This window comes from Mustelus asterias, chromosome 23 (genome assembly GCF_964213995.1).
Source record: "Mustelus asterias chromosome 23, sMusAst1.hap1.1, whole genome shotgun sequence".
Taxonomy (NCBI): Eukaryota; Metazoa; Chordata; class Chondrichthyes; order Carcharhiniformes; family Triakidae; genus Mustelus; species Mustelus asterias.
This window is the reverse complement of record NC_135823.1, coordinates 66,671,033-66,688,200: the sequence shown is the minus strand read 5'-3', so window position 1 is coordinate 66,688,200 and position 17,168 is coordinate 66,671,033. Positions and strand designations below refer to the sequence as shown.

General features: G+C 43.0%; 1 protein-coding gene across 1 annotated transcript in view; it reads right to left on the bottom strand.

Annotated features, from left to right (window-relative positions):
• dnah3 (dynein axonemal heavy chain 3) overlaps positions 1-17,168 on the bottom strand; it is a 186,252-nt gene that overhangs the window by 3,347 nt on the left and 165,737 nt on the right. Inside the window, exons 52-58 of the mRNA XM_078239899.1 lie at positions 16,715-16,940; positions 12,315-12,559; positions 11,592-11,708; positions 11,279-11,436; positions 8,190-8,357; positions 3,760-3,902; positions 88-292 (exon numbers count right to left, since the gene is read on the bottom strand). Of these exons, the coding sequence (XP_078096025.1) occupies positions 88-292; positions 3,760-3,902; positions 8,190-8,357; positions 11,279-11,436; positions 11,592-11,708; positions 12,315-12,559; positions 16,715-16,940 (1,262 nt within the window). The remainder of the gene's footprint in view (positions 1-87; positions 293-3,759; positions 3,903-8,189; positions 8,358-11,278; positions 11,437-11,591; positions 11,709-12,314; positions 12,560-16,714; positions 16,941-17,168) is intronic.

Below are 17,168 nucleotides of genomic sequence, written 5' to 3'. Positions count from 1 at the left end.
AATTATCTAAGCCTATCTCGATATGAAGATAGAGGTCATTCACTCAAGTGAGATATTCTGCTATAGTTTTAAGTAAATATATTATACCTGGAGGAAATTTAACCTTGCAAGAAGGTCGACCATATAACTGCCAAGGGGTTTCAGAGATGGATAGGATTTAGCTGCCCACATGGCTGGAACTTTGCCCACCAGCATGCTGTCAAACACATTCTCCAGTTCAGCAGACATTACCACAAGACCTTTAATGGCTTTGCGTATGTTTATAAGACTGCTGTGTACAACCTGGGTAAGCCTGAAAAGGAAGATACTGCAGTTAGTAAAATATTTTCACAAAATATTTCAGCTCAAATGTTGAATATTCTTATTAAACCCTTCATGACAAATATTTAATTAATTCTTAGCAGAACTTTTAAAATTTCTTAACATCCATTTCCGATACTGCGTGGTACGATGGATTTTGTCCGCATTTTTCTTTCCTTTTTGCCTGAGGAACCACATTCCTCAGGATAATAGAAGAAAAACCCGCCTTTCAGTGTCAGTGTTTCCTTTCTTTGGGTGACTGGCACATACTATCCTTGAAGGTATTCCAATCAGCCAGCGCAGCTAAGGACTATTAATAGTACAGTGATCATTTTAATAATTGAATAGCATGCAGTATAAAACCACCTTTTTCACCCAAATCATCTAGATTACCAGAAAAAGACATGGGGCTGGATTTAATAGTGTCTGTAGACTCATCTGCCGGCAAGAGTCCTGCTCCACTTCTTTTTGGGAAGGCCAGCTACATCATGCCACTCAGGCACTGAACGGGGCTAGGCGCACCTTCCCTGCAATCAAGGGCCTCCAGGGTGGAAGTCTCACCTGCCAAGAGGTGCTGGCCAATCTAAGGCCAACAGCTCTATTGAACAGTGGTGCTGCTAAGGAGACAGTGGTGTACACGGACTTTCAAAAGGCATTCGATACAGTACCACAGAAAAGCTCTAGCTCATCAAATAAAAGGGTCAGTAGCAACATGGATATAAAATTGGCTGACTAATAGGAAACAGAGTAATGGTCAATGGATATTTTTTGGGCTAGAGGAAGGTTTGTACTGGAGTTCCCTAGGGGTCGGTATTTGGACACTTTTCCTGCTGTAATTGATCTAGATCTTGGTGTGAAGGGCACAATTTCAAAATTTGTGGATGTCACAAAAATTAGAAGCATTGGAGACTGAGGAGGACAGTGTAGAACTTCTAAAGGACAGGCAAGTTGGTGGAGTGGGCAGATGGTGGCAGATGAAATTCAATGTGGAGAAGCGAGAGGTGATGCATTTTGATAGGAAGAACATGGCCAGACAATATAAATTTAAGGAGTAAAATTCTTAAGGGGGAGCGTAGGAGCCTGGAGATATATGTGCATCATTGAAGGTAGCAGGACAGTGGAGAGAGCAGTCAGTAACATACTGTATCCTGGATTTTATTAATAGGGGTATAGAGTACAAGAGCAAAAAGATTGTGCTGAACTTATACAAGACACTAGTTAGGCCTCAGCTGGAATACAGATTATCTAAATGAAGAGAGATCGCAGGTAAGTGAAGTACAGAGGGATCTGGTTGTTCTGGGCACCCCACTATAGGAAGGATGTAAATGCATTGGAGAGAGTGCAGAAGAAGTTACAAGAATGGTTCCAGGGATGAGAAACTTCAGTTAAGAGGATAGATTGGAAAGGTTGGGACTGTTCTCAAAGAATAAAGAAAATTACAGCACAGGAACAGGCCCTTCGGCCCTCCAAGCCTGCACTGACCATGCTGCCCGACTGAATTAAACCCCCCCCCTACTCTTCCAGGGACCATATCCCTCTATTCCCATTCTATTCATGTATTTATCAAGACGGCCCTTAAAAGTCACTATCATATCTGCTTCCACTACCTCCCCCAGCAGCGAGTTCCAGGCACCCAACACCCTCTGTGTGAAAAAAAAACTCCTTGGAGGAGATTTGATAGTGATGTTCAAGTTCATGAGGGGGCTGGATAGAGTAGATGGGAAGAAACTGTTCGTAAAAGACTCCAGAACGAGAGCACAGATTTCAAGTGATTTGCAAAAGGAAAAACATGTTGATAATTTTCTTTCCACACAGTGAGTGGTTTAGGTCTAGAATGTTCAGCCTGGAAGTGTGGTGGAAGCAGGTTCAATCGAGACATTCAAGAGGGCATTAGATGATTATTTGAATAGAAACAATGTGCAGGGGAAAGGAGAACGGCATTGAGTCATGATACTGATTTGGAGAGCCAGTACAGGCACAGTGGTCTAAATGGCCTCCTCGTGCACCATAACAATACTGTGACCCTGCAGCTTGTAATCTTAACCTGCAGATTCACTCTGGTAGTTGATGTACTCATTCAAAGTGGGAAGAGGGTTCATATATTCATAATCAGGGTCCTATTTCACTAATAGGTTCTTAGTTGCAGTTTAATCCAGCCTTGGGTATCAAGCTGCTATGGCATGTTATTAATTGCTCTCTCCACCTGTCCTGCTACCGTCAATGATGCACATATATCTCCAGGCTCCTATGCTCCCCCTTAAGAATTTTACTCCTTAAATTTATATTGTCTGGCCATGTTCTTCCTATCAAAATGCATCACCTCTCGCTTCTCCACATTGAACTTCATCTGCCACCATCTGCCCACTCCATCAACTTGTTTGTCCTTTAGAAGTTCTACACCGTCCTCCTCAGTCTCCAATGCTTCTAATTTTTTTGACCATGTAAAAGCAGGTGGTTGACTCTTAAATGCCCTCTGAGATGTCCGAGCAAGCCACTCAGTTCAAGGGCAATTAAGGATGGGCAACAAATGCTGGCCCAATCAGCAATACCAACCTCCCATGAACAGAAAGAAAGATCTATCAGGAAGGCTATTGAGCCAAGAGGGAGCCAGGGTGCTCCTCTGGGCCTCACAAGGACAGTCACATCCTTCCCTGTTGTAGAACGTGCCTGAAATCCCTGCACAGTCAATAACCTGCAAGCGAATGGTTGGCCAAGGCTGGCCTGTCTTCAAAGATGAAAGCCCCTCTGGTCTCTACACTCTACACCCGAGCAGCAAGTGGATTAACATTTAAAATTGCCAACGACCTGCCATTGCCAATGCGGGATGGGAAATTAACTCACTGGAGTGGTTTCCCCATCCCATTCAAATCCCTCAAATATCAGCCTACATTCCAAACTGTTGTGTACTAATTAGTAGTTTGTTTAACATTTGCTCATAGTATTTACACAAATGTGTCACATTGAGAAGAGATAAAGAATGAATTTCAAACAACATCTCTCAAACTTGTGTGGATTGATGAGGATATTTTACTCATAAGTGATAAATCATCACCTTGATATAATGCTCCAATTAAGTGCAGCATTAGTTCCTTTGTTCTGAATGTCATATCTCTATACAAAAAGAATTTGGGACTACAGTTCACTGGATAATAAAGCCACCACCTTGAGATGAAAAGGCCATATTAATAAAACGAACAGATTTGTACATTTTGATCACAAGGTATAGGAAGTAAAACCAACAGCTGATAGTATAAATCCCTAATTGGATCTCAATATCGGCCCCCATACGAGAGAGTATATCCTGACTCTGGAGAGACTTTAACACAGATTCACTCGGATTCTGCCCGATAGAAAGAAATACACATATTAATTTTTTTTAAAGCTAGTGCTTTCTTCTTGAGAACAACGGCAATTATAGGGAAATGGATAAATGTTTAAATGTTTATTTTTGTTGCGCACCTGTTGAATCTAATAAGTTCTTGTCTGAGTACCGTGTTCATGGACTCCTCATACACCACTGGATATTTATTCATCACATCTTCCAAATTAAACTCATCAGGTAGTTTGGACATAATGTCTGCAGCAAGGTCTTCAACAACTTCCTGAAATTATGTCGATACGTTAGAAGATTTTAAAAAAGTTTCAATGTAAGTATGACATTGTAGCAGGTTTTAAAAAATATATTTTTGATATTAAATTTGGAAATGTATATCTTCAGACCATTTGTTCAAACATTTTATAGGTTGCATATTGTACCCCAAAATAATACAAAATAAAGCTACTTGACTGTTAAGAATAGACCTATTACAGTAAGATACACCTATAAGATAGTCAAAAGAAAGAACTTGTATTCCTAAAGATTACATCTCAAGGTGTTTGAGAGACAAGAACTATTGTATCATTAGTAATATTGGAAATTGTAGACATTGGGTGGAATATTCCTGCCATTCCCGTTGGCGGGATATTCTGGTCCTGCTGCAGTGGCCAAAGATTTGGCTGAATGCCAAATTCTCCATCCTCGCTGGCAGTGGTGATGGGGCATGAAAGGCTGGAAAATCCCAGCCAATATTTTGATTTCACTTCATTTTTCTATAATATACTCCATTCGGAGTATTGGCACAGTGTCAGGGACCTGGGTTCAATTCTGGCCTCAGGTGACTGTGGAGTCTGCACGTTCTCCCCGGGTCTGCGTGGGTTTCTTCCGGATGCTCCGGTTTCCTCCCACAGTCCAAAGATGTGCTGGTTAGGTGCATTGGCCGTGCTAAATTCGCCCTCAGTACCGAACAGGCACCGGAGTGTGGCGACTAGAGGATTTTCACAGTAACTTCATTGCGGTGTTAATGTAAGTCCACTTGTGACACTAATTTGATTTGATTTATTATTGTCACATGTATTAACATAGTGAAAAGTATTGTTTGTTGCGCGCTATACAGACAAAGCATACCATTCATAGAGAAGGAAAGGAGAGAGTGCAGAATCTAGTGTTACAGTCATAGCTGGGGTGTAGAGAAAGATTAATTTAATGCAAGGTTAAGTCCTGGCAGCAGCAGGAAAGAAGCTGTTCTTGAGTCGGAATACTTTACTTTTTATAGTCTTTATGTTTTTAAGTTTAGTCATTTTCTTTTGTCTCCCATGTATTATTCATCCACAATGAACAAACTGCACCAATTGACGTTAAAATGTTACAGGTTTTTTTTTAATTGGCATAGCTGGGCCATAAGGATAAGTCAAGTTAATCATGGATGCAATGCTTAGTGCCAGTCTAACTAAATGGATATGAGCTTGGTGCTGGGAAGAGCAGTGGAATTTGGGGCTACAGTTTACTGGATAATAAAGCTGGCACCTTGATATGAAAAGGCCATATTAATAAAACTAACAGATTTGTACACTTTAATCACAAGGTGTAGGAAATAAAACCAACAGCTGATAACAACTATGTATAAATCCCTAATTGGATCTCAATGTTGGCCGTCATACTAGGGAGAATATCCTGGCTCTGGAGAGACTTTAACACAGATTTCACTACGATTCTAGATCAATTGGGCCAGTGGGCTGATGAATGGCAGATGGAGTTTAATTTAGACAAATGCGAGGTGATGCATTTTGGTAGATCGAACCAGGGCAGGACTTACTCAGTTAATGGTAGGGCGTTGGGGAGAGTTACAGAACAAAGAGATCCAGGGGTACATGTTCATAGCTCCTTGAAAGTGGAGTCACAGGTGAACAGAGTGGTTGAAGAAGGCATCCGGCATGCTTGGTTTCATCGGTCAGAAAGTTGAATACAGGAGTTGGGACGTCTTGTTAAAGTTGTACAAGACATTGGTAAGGCCAATTGGAATACTTTGTGCAATTCTGGTCCTATTATAGAAAGGATATTATTAAACTAGAAAGAGTGCAGAAAAGATTTACTAGGATGCTACCGGGACTTGATGGATTGAGTTATAAGGAGAGGCTGAATAGACTGGGACTTTTTTCTCTGGAGCGTAGGAGGCTGAGGGGTGACCTTATAGAGGTCTATAAAATAATGAGGGGCATAGATCAGCTAGATAGTCAATATCTTTTCCCAAAGGTAGGGGAGTCTAAAACTAGAGGGCATAGACAAAGAACAAAGAACAATACAGCACAGGAACAGGCCCTTCGGCCCTCCAAGCCCACGCCGCTCCCTGGTCCAAACTAGACCATTCTTTTGTATTCCTCCATTCCCACTCCGTTCATGTGGCTATCGAGATAAGTCTTAAACGTTCCCAGTGTGTCCACCTCCACCACCTTGCCCGGCAGCGCATTCCAGGCTCCCACCACCCTCTGTGTAAAATACATCCTTCTGATATCCGTGTTAAACCTCCCCCCCCCCTCACCTTGAACCTATGACCCCTCGTGAACGTCACCACCGACCTGGGAAAATGCTACCCACCGTTCACCCTATCTATGCCTTCCATAATTTTATACACCTCTATTAGGTCACCCCTCATCCTCCGTCTTTCCAGTGAGAACAACCCCAGTTTACCCAATCTCTCCTCATAACTAAGCCCTTCCATACCAGGCAACATCCTGGTAAACCTCCTCTGCACTCTCTCTAAAGCCTCCACGTCCTTCTGGTAGTGTGGCGACCAGAACTGAGCGCAGTATTCCAAATGCGGCCGAACCAACGTTCTATACAACTGCAACATCAGACCCCAACTTTTATACTCTATGCCCCGTCCTATAAAGGCAAGCATGCCATATGCCTTCTTCACTACCTTCTCCACCTGTGACGTCACCTTCAAGGATCTGTGGACTTGCACACCCAGGTCCCTCTGCGTATCTACACCCTTTATGGTTCTGCCATTTATCGTATAGTTCCCCCCTACGTTAGTTCTACCAAAATGCATCACTTCGCATTTGTCTGGATTGAACTCCATCTGCCATTTCTTTGCCCAAATTTCCAGCCTATCTATATCCTTCTGTAGCCTCTGACAATGTTCCTCAATGTTTAAGGTGAGAAGGGAGAGATATAAAAGTGTCCAGAGGGGCAATTTTTTCACAGAGGGTGGTGAGTGTCTGGAACAAGCTGCCAGAGGTAGTAGTAGAGGCAGGTACAATTTTATCTTTTAAAAAGCATTTAGATAGTTACATGGGTAAGATGGGTATAGAGGGATATGGGCCAAATGTGGGCAATTGGGATTAGCTTAGGGGTTTAAAAAAAAGGGCGGCATGAACAAGTTGGGTGGAAGGGCCTGTTTCCATGCTGTAAACCTCTATGACTCTATTCTGCCTGATAGAAATACATATATTAAAATTTTTTAAAGCTAGTGCTTTCTTCTTGAGAACAACACCGATTATAGGGCAGTGGATAAATGTTTAAAATTATGAAAGGATTGGAGAGATAAAAGCAGACTGTTTTTGATAATTGAGAGGTCTAAAACAAAGCGTCAGCGTCATAGATGCAGTCCATTTAGAACCGAGAGCAAGCACCTCTCTTCAGTTCTGAAGAGGAGTCATATTTGGACCTGAAACATTAATTTTAAGTCTCTCTCCACAGATGTTGCCAGACCTCTTTAGCTTTTCCAGTACTTCCTGTTTAATTTCAGATCTTCAGCATCCGTAGTATTTTGCTTTTAAATCAGGGAGCAAGAGAACTTTGTTACTAAGGTGAGGAATTGGAATTCAGTTGCAGGGGTTAGTGTTTGAGAAAGAAACTAGGCCACTGCTGATTTTGCGATCAACAGTGAAAACAGCCTCACTGATCCACCTAGTGGTGTCCCTCTAAACTTTATTTATTAGTGTCACAAGTAGACTTACATTAACACTGCAATGAAGTTACTGTGAAAATCCCCTAGTTGCCACACTCCAGCGCCTGCTCAGGTACACTGAAGGAGAATTTAGCATGGCCAATGCACCTAACCAACATGTCTTTCAGACTGTGGGAGGAAACCGGAGAACTTGGTGAGTCCATCTCATAGAATCCCTACAGTGCAGAAGGAGGCTATTCGGCCATCAAGTCTGCACTGACAATAATCCCACTCAGGCCCTATCTCCGTCACCCCCATATTTACCCCTCTAATCCCCCTGACACTAAGGGGCAATTTAACATGATCAATCAACCTAACCCGCACATCTTTGGACTGTGGGAGGAAACTGGAGCACCCGGAGGAAACCCACGTAGATATGGGGAGAACGTGCAAACTCCGCACAGTGACCCAAGGCCAGAATGGAACCCAGTCCCTGGCACTGTGAGGCAGCAATGCTAACTACTGTGCCACCCAGTAAATTCAAACTTTTACAGTGTCCATTTACAAGCCATTAACTGGTTAGTAAATATATTTTAATTATAAACAATTAAAGCCAAATATGTTTTAAAACTTAAAAACATCAAATCATTGATCGTGCGGCTTCTAATTTGATTGTCTTACTTGAGGAGATTTACCAGCTCCACCTCCTTGTCTAGGGAGAGTGAGCAACACCCCTTCAAAAAGCTGATTTGTCTCCTGGTTATCTTTAGTGATATCAGCATTCTCATGAAGTCCAAAGACCTCCGGATGGGCTATGGTTGGTAGACTTCGTAAGTAATCAACGTACGACTGAAAATCAGAAACAAAACAAATCATTAAAAGCATTGAAATGGAGGTACACATGGCCATCTAAAATAAAATGATCAAAAACATTTTACTCAGTGCAGTATGTGTAACTGAAACAACTATCTCCTTCGTTTTGTTTAAATTGAGGGAGAGATTATTGTCATCGCACCAGTTCACCCAATTCTCTATCTCTTTCCTGTACTGTTTGAGATCCGACCCGCTATGGTGGTGTCATCAGCAAACTTGAAAATCGAGTTGGAGGGGAATTTGGCCACACAGTCAGAGGTGTATGAGGAGTATAGTAAGGGGCTGAGGACACAGCCTTGTGGAGGACCAGTGTTGAGGACGATCGTGAAGGAGGTATTGTTGCCTATCCTTACTTTTTGTGGTCTGTGGGTTCGGAAGTCTAGGATCCAGTTGCAGAAGGAGGAGCCAAGCCCTTGGCCACAAAGTTTGGAGATGAGTCTCGTAGCAATAATGGTGTTAAAGGCGGAGCTGTAGTCCATGAATAGGAGTCTGACATAAGTGTTTTTGTTATCTAGGTGTTCCAGGGTTGAGTGTAGGGCCAGGTAAATGGCGATAGATAGGTACTTGATCAATAAGGGGATCAAGGGTTATGGGAAGAAGGCAGGAGAATGGGGATGAGAATAATATCAGCCATGATTGAATGGCAGACCAGACTCGATGGGCCGAATAGCCTAATTCTGCTCTTATTTCTTATGGTCTTAACTTTGTGACCTTCTAATATTCACTCCCCCTCTATATAGTTCTCCATTTTTGATGGTCTTGACATAGCCACTTTAGCCAAAAAGTTTTAAGTCCCAGGCAGTAAATTTTGCTTACTGGTCTGCCAAACAGTCTTGACTGGGGACTTTCCAATTTCTTACATTCAAGGTTTGCAAACTTCTTTGTGTTTTTATACATTATTTTATGGGATATTGTGCTTTTTTTGTAGCATCATAGTCCTCTATCTTTTGTCTATTTGACCTAAGGCTTGTACAAATGGTCTGTTCCACAAACACTACCAGAACCAAGAGAAAATGCGGGCGTGAGAACCTCCCCTCCAATTTTTCTCGTGCTCTGCACAGAGCTTCCTGGAGTTCAGTTCCACTAAATAGAGCTAAGATCTGAACTAAGCAGGCTGGGACTTAAAAACCTCCATCTTTCTCCACTTGTGACCTATGTTTTACTAAAACTAACCTTTTAACTGCAAATTTTAATATTAAATGTGTGGATCAACTGGACAACAGTGCTAATAATTAAAGGTAATAATTGCATAGAATTGTAGAATGATTACAGCACAGAAGGAGGCTATTCAGCCCATCACATCTGTGCTGGCTCTCTGAAAAAGCAGTGCACTGAACATCGCTCCCCTTTCTTCTCCCCATTGTCCCATGACTTTTTCCTTATCAGATGATCCAATTTCTTTTTGAAAGCCTCAGTTGACCCTGCCTCTGCTGCACGCAGACAGTGTATTCAGATCCTAACCACCCTCTGCCTGGAAAGGTTTTTCTTCACCTCAGCATTACTTCTTTTTTAATTATCTTAAATCTGTGCCCTCTATTTCTAGAACCTTCTGCCAATGGGAACAATCTCTCTCAATCTGCTCTGTCCAGACCTGTCATGATTTGAGTAACTCTATTAAGCCTCTCAGCTGCTTCTTCTCCTAGGAGAACAGTTCTAACTTCTTTAATTTCCGTATCCCTGGAACCATTCTTATGAATCTCTTGGCATCTTCTCTAATGCCTTCACATCCTTCCTAAAGTGTGGTGATGTAATCTTCTATTGGAGGCTGAACCACTGTTTTATACAGTTTTAACACAAGTCCCTTATGTCCATGTGCTCTATGCCCCTGTTGATAAAGGCCAGATGCCGTATACTTTATTAACTGCTCTCTCAATCTGGAACTCACTGTCTAAAAGGGTGGTGGAGGCAGGGACCCTCATAACATTTAGCAAGCATTTAGATATGCAACTGTGATGCCAAGGCACACAAGGCAATGGACCAAGTGCTGGAAAATGGGATTAGAATAGTTGGGTGGTTTGTCTTTGACCAGTGCAGAAGTGATGGGCCGAAGTGTCTACCTCAATGACTCTATGCTGACTACCTGGAGATTGAAGGGAAGTACACTTGAAAGATGCAAGTTCAGATCATAAGAAGATGCTATTGTTACATTTTCTATATTACACAGTGAGTACAACACGTACATTACCCGTTGTAAAGAACTTTTGAGATACCAAAGGTGTTACATGATTGTAAATTAATTCTTTCTTTACATCCCTAGGTTTTGCTATTGTGCAAGTAGTGCAATGTATCAATTCCCATAAAGTTCAGAGCATCCAGGGAGTGACTGAGCCCAGTTATCCTAAGGAGGTATTTGTGGCAGTCCTTACTTGCCTACCCTTTTCTCCTCAATTCTCTTACAGGACAAGGAAAGGAACAGTTTTATTTTACAGCGCCATCTACACTTTCTCATCAGAGGAAGGAGAGCCAGGGATACTGCATTATAAAGTTATGATGTGTAACTAAGAAATAACAAAGAACAAAGAAAAGTACAGCACAGTAACAGGCCCTTCGGCCCTCCAAGCCTGTGCTGATCATGATGCCCTAATTAAACTAAAAAAAAACTTTTACCCTTATTCGGTCTGTATCCCTCTATTCCCCCCCTATTGTACACATCCAGATATCTCTTAAATGTTGCTAATGTGCATTAGGGTTAGGGCCAGGGTTAGGGAGGTGCTTCCACCACCTCCTCTGGCAGCGCGTTCCAGGCATCCACTATTCTCTGCGTGAAAAACATCCCCCCACACATCTCAAACTTTCCCCTCTCACCTTGAACGTGTGCCCCCTTGTAATTGACACTTTTCCCAAGTGTTTGCCTCAAGTTTGAGTAAATAAGAAAATTCTTTCAGTGGATTGCTTACCTGATATGAACCGTGTGGTGGGACATAGTAAATCTCACCCGGTGCAAGCTTATATTTGTCTTCGGATATTACGTCTTTATTGTAGATAATGGACAGAAGTGACAAAAGCAAGCGTCTGTCTTTGTCGTCTGTAACTCTACCTCCATAGTTACATTCACCTTTAGAAGTTGAGGAATGCACAAACGTTGATGAAATTTGTGGAATGACAATAACGTCACCAACCTCTATTAATTAATTTAAAATAGATTTTCAACCATAAAATGCTTGAATGAATATTAGTGAAGGAGCCGATTTATCTGTTGTAATCGTGTACCTGTTAAATATGTGAGAGCTTCTAATGGTACATCTTCATATTCGTTCAGAAACATTTGGATCTGTCTCATGCTTATTCGGAGATCAGACTCATTAAATTCATAAGGGATATTCCAACCTGTTAAGAAATTATATTGCAAAGCAACAAAATATCTATCGTGGTAAAGATTGAAATCATCATACACCCTAAAGATGTAAATGCTTAAAACTGATAAATATTAGCTCCTTTACATCTAGATTGAGTATTGCATAGAAAATTGACAATTATACAGTTTATTCATAGAATCATAGAAATCCTACAGTGCAAAAGGAAGCCATTCGGTCCATCGAGTCTGCACCGACCACAATCCCACCCAGGCCCTATCCCCATAACCCCACATATTTACCCGGCTAATCTCTCTAACCTATGCATCCCGGGACATGAAGGGGCAATTTAGCATGGCCAATCCACCTAATCCGCACATCTTTGGACTTTGGGAGGAAACTGGAGTACTAGAACCTAAAACATGTTAATATATTAATCTTGGGGAAAGACATATTTGTCAGACATACAAATTATGTTATCCTTTGGAGATATTTTTAAAAATGTTTTTATTAATGATTTTCAACTTTATATTCAGTACGATACACAACAAATTCCCAGGATTCAGCATATTCCATATATAAACATATAAAAATATGAAGATATTTTTAACTATCTGTTTCTGTAATAGTGGAGACTCACCTAAAGGACCAAAGTTCCTTCTCTCTTGAACTAGAGCATGAAAAAAGCAAAGCCCAAAGAGCAGTTTTTCCCAGATTTCAGGTTTGTCACAACTGCTAAAGAAGGTGGTATCTGAGATTGGATCATTGAGGTATGAACGCAGCATGTTTGCCCTCAGGCCCTTTGGAGGCTCATTTGTCATCTTCACCCCATTCTGAAGAATGCTGACAGGAAACTTGTCTGATGGGTAACTGGTCAACCACAATCTGAAAAGCCAAGTCTTGTTAATTGGCGCATGTATCGTAAAATATTTTGAATTATTCACACAATAAATGCATAATAACCCGCATCTTGAGAATTTATAGCCATGAATTTCCGGCCTCACCGCGCCAGGCGCACATTGCGCCAATCCCAGAAAATTGCCCGTGGGCCTAAAACCGGATTTTGGGCCCAGCGTCAAACAGTTTGCAATCGTCCCAGTCCCTTCCTGCTGGCCCAAACCAGATCTCACCCAGAAAGGCCGCAGGGCTGATTAGCAAGTTTAGCACATAAGACCATAAGACCAACAGACACATGAGCAGAATTAGGCCACTCGACCCATCGAGTCTGCTCCGCCATTAAATCGTGGCTGATATTTTTCTCATCTCCATTCTCCTGCCTTTTCTCCATAACTCCTGATCCCCTTATTAATCAAGAGCCTTGATTAATAATTATTATTATTGTTAACCAACACATGATCATCCCCCCTCCTCCACCCCCTCCAGGAATGCTCCCACCTCCCCAGCAATAAGTCACATGGGCGCGAATCACTACTGGTCCCTTGAAGCATAGCTCAGGATTGTCATGGAGTGTGAGGGCATGAGCGAGGAGGTGAGTACCGCTTAGCACTAACCTCCAGGGTGCAAAAGGGCAAGTCAGCCACTGCCATGGGGTGGGCTGGGGGTTGGGCTCGGCCAGAGGTCCTCAGGTCGGGATTCGCCGCCGGGTTGGGGCTCGTGTGGGGGAGCATTCTCTCTGCCTGACAGAAGACCTTTGAGGGATTTCATATGAGGTCAAGTTCAAATCCCACTAACGTCGCACTGGTTACTCTGCTATCTGTCTGCCTAAAAGGCTGTGCGGTTTATTTTTGACATTCCATCCCAGGCCCCGCTAACAGATACAAGCACAGGCATGTGACGGCCATGTACGGGGGTGCTCAAAGGCCATGGGGATATGGCTGGGCATTGCCCACCTGGCAGTGCCAACCGATACCTTGGCAGAACCAGATGGGCAATGCCAGGGTGGCAGGGGGCTGTGTCAAGGAGGTGGGGCCTGAGTGGGGGTCATGAAGGTGAGGTCATGAAGGCATGGGCATAACGGGAGGGCATGCCGGGGGGGGGGAGGGGGGGTCATGAAGGGGGATCCTTTGGGAGGGCCCAATGCCAGCACTCCATGTTGGGGTGGGGTGGGGAAACATGCTGTTGATACGGGTGGGGGGGTCCCAATGTCAGTGGGGGGGGGGAAGGAAGGGGTTTTCATGTGCACTGTGAGATCAGAGTGCCCTTCCAAAGGTCCCTGATCACTTTGCAGCCGGGTTCACAGGCGTATTTAGGCCCTGCCCCTCCTAGGACCGGCACGAAACTCACCACTCTCCCAAAAAATGACTTTTTAAAGTTTATTTATTAGTGTCACAAGTAGGCTTACATTAACACTGCAATTAAGTTACTGTGAAAACCCCCTAGTCGCTACACTCCGGCACCTGTTCGGGTATACTGAGGGAGAATTTAGCACCTAACCCGCACATCTTTGGACTGTGGGAGGAAACCGGAGCACCCAGAGGAAACCCACAGGGAGAACGTGCAGACTCCACGCAGACAGTGACCCAAGCTGGGAATCAAACCTGGGTCCCTGGCGCTGTGAGGCAGCAGTGCTAACCACTGTGCCACCATGTTGCCCTTTTTTTGAAATGACAGTTTTTGGGAAAATTATATATATATATGGCATTCCAAAAAGCCGAAAATCACGAGCTAAAGTTTACATCTCTGCATTTAATAATGGACACACTTCTCTGAAGAGAAATAGGCCACTTCAAGCCTGATCCAACCATTCAAGTAGATTATACCTGCTCTGTGCATGGCCAACGTAATTATAATGTGGAGATGCCGGCGTTGGACTGGGGTAAGCACAGTAAGAAGTCTCACAACACCAGGTTAAAGTCCAACAGGTTTATTTGGTAGCAAATACCATAAGCTTTCGGAGCACTGCTCCTTCGTCAGATGGAGTGGATATCTGCTCTCAAACAGTGCACAGACACAGAAATCAAGTTACAGAATACTAATTAGAATGCAAATCTCTGCAGCCAGCCAGGTCTTAAAGGTACAGATAATGTGGGTGGAGGGAGCATTCAACACAGGTTAAAGAGATGTGTATTGTCTCTAGACAGAACAGCTAGTGAGATTCTGCAAGATCAGGGGGAAAGCTGTGGGGGTTACTGATAATGTGACATAAATCCAACATCCCGGTTTAGGCCATCCTCATGTGTGTGGAACTTGGCTATCAGTTTCTGCTCAGCAACTCTGCGCTGTCATGTGTCGTGAAGGCCGCCTTGGAGAACGCTTACCTGAAGATCCAAGGCTGAATGCCCGTGACTGTCACGGGCATTCAGCCTTGGATCTTCAGGTAAGCGTTCTCCAAGGCAGCCTTCACGACACACGACAGCGCAGAGTCGCTGAGCAGAAACTGATAGCCAAGTTCCACACACATGAGGATGGCCTAAACTGGGATGTTGGATTTATGTCACAATATCAGTAACCCCCACAGCTTTCCCCCTGATCTTGCAGAATCTCACTAGCTGTTCTGTCTGGAGACAATACACATCTCTTTAACCTGTGTTGAATGCTCCCTCCACCCACATCGTCTGTACCTTTAAGACCTGGCTGGCTGTAGAGATTTGCATTCTAATTAGTATTCTGTAACTTGATTTCTGTGTCTGTGCACTGTTTGAGAGCAGATATCCACTCCATCTGACGAAGGAGCAGTGCTCCGAAAGCTTATGGTATTGGCTACCAAATAAACCTGTTGGACTTTAACCTGGTGTTGTGAGACTTCTTACTGAACGTAATTATACTCAGGATATCTTTAAGGCAAGTTCACTATTCAATAATGCTACCAAAAACAAAATGTGTAAGATTACAGAAATGTTTCCTGAGCTCTGGAAGATCAGGCAAACAGGCGGTCGCTGAAGCCATAAAATGGTAAAGCTTCAATGAACCTGGACTATTGAACTTTCGACAACTTGAAACAGATTGATCCTATTTACCCTGCCCCACTATTACTATATCACTTTGAGCTGTACCTGTACAAGGTATTGGCGAGGCCACATTTAAAATACAGATTTGGTCCCTTTATTTAAGGAAAGATATAGTATTATTGGAAGCAGCACAGAGGAGGTTTATTGGGATGATCCCGGGAATGGAGGGACTGCCTTACGAGGAGAAATTAAACAGGTTGGGTCCGTACTCCTTGGAGTTCAGAAGAATGAGCAGTGATATGATTGAAGTATATAAGATTCTTAGGGGGTTAGACCGGGTAAATGTTGGAAGAATGTTTCCACTCATGGGAGAGTGTAGGACCAGAGGGCTCAGTCTCAGAATAAGGGGGTGCTCACTGAATGTTTGAGCCTCTCAGTTGCAGTCCAACAAAGGAAACACAAGTCCTGCTTCTTCATAAACTCACTTTACTTTCTGATTCAACTCCACATACACATCTCCAACACCCAGTGCCCACCTGTAACCTCTTTATATATCTTAATGACTTCCATTAAATGATTAACATCCAGTTTAGGACTTAAGTGGACGGTAACTGTTAACCCATTCCTAACATTTAGGATGGATTTCTTCGCTCAAAGAGTTGCGAATCTTTGGAATTCTTCACTCCAGGAAGCTGCGAAGGCCCAGTCCTTGAACACTTCCAAGGCTGAGATCGATAAGTTTTTAATCAGTCGGGGAATTGAAGGTTACAGAGATAAGGCAGGAAAATGGACTTAGTATGTGTTATATCAGCCACGATCTTATGAAATGGCGGAACAGGCTTAAAGGGCTGAATGGCCTCCTCCTGTTCCTATCTCTTATGATAATCTGCAATGTTCTGATAAAAGGTCTAATTATCAATTCCTCATATTTGCATTTCTTCAAATGAAAGCAAGTTCTTCCTTTGCAATTTGTTTTTTGAAAAACACACTGCTATCCTACATGTCCATGTCACATTTCCACCTCCCCTCAGCTAGCACCGCTCAGTCTTCCTAAATCTAATCTCAAAATGCAATAAAAATCGTTCTAAGTATCAGATTAGCTCAACACTTTACAGGGGAAAGCATTCACGTTTATGACAGTGATAACCAATATTAAATTATGAAGGCTCGACAGAAGGAGAAACATTTGGACCTGAAGTTCTTGTTGGTGTTTTCTGGTATTATCACCTCCTCACAGATTTTCTCCAAAGTTGGCATCCAGCTAGTTGCAAGGTGGCAGTTCTGTAATACGACCCAGGATCCACTCTCCAGAGCACCTTCTATCATTTGTGCAGCAATAGGTCCTTGGCCCTGGCCCAGTGATATCGTCTGAGTGTTTTCTCCACCCATGCCAATATCATCTGCAAACTTAAGCAAGCCTGTGAGCACGCAATAAAACATTGATGAACATAACGGCGAGAAACTGTACCCTGTACACCACTAACATTCATAGAATCCCTACAGTGCAGAAGGAGGCCATTTGGCCCATCGAGTCTGCACCGACAATCAATCCCATCTAGGCCCTATCCCCGTAACCCCACATATTTACCCCACTAAACCCTCTAACCTACGTATCCCAGAACACTAAAAAGCAATTTAACATGGCC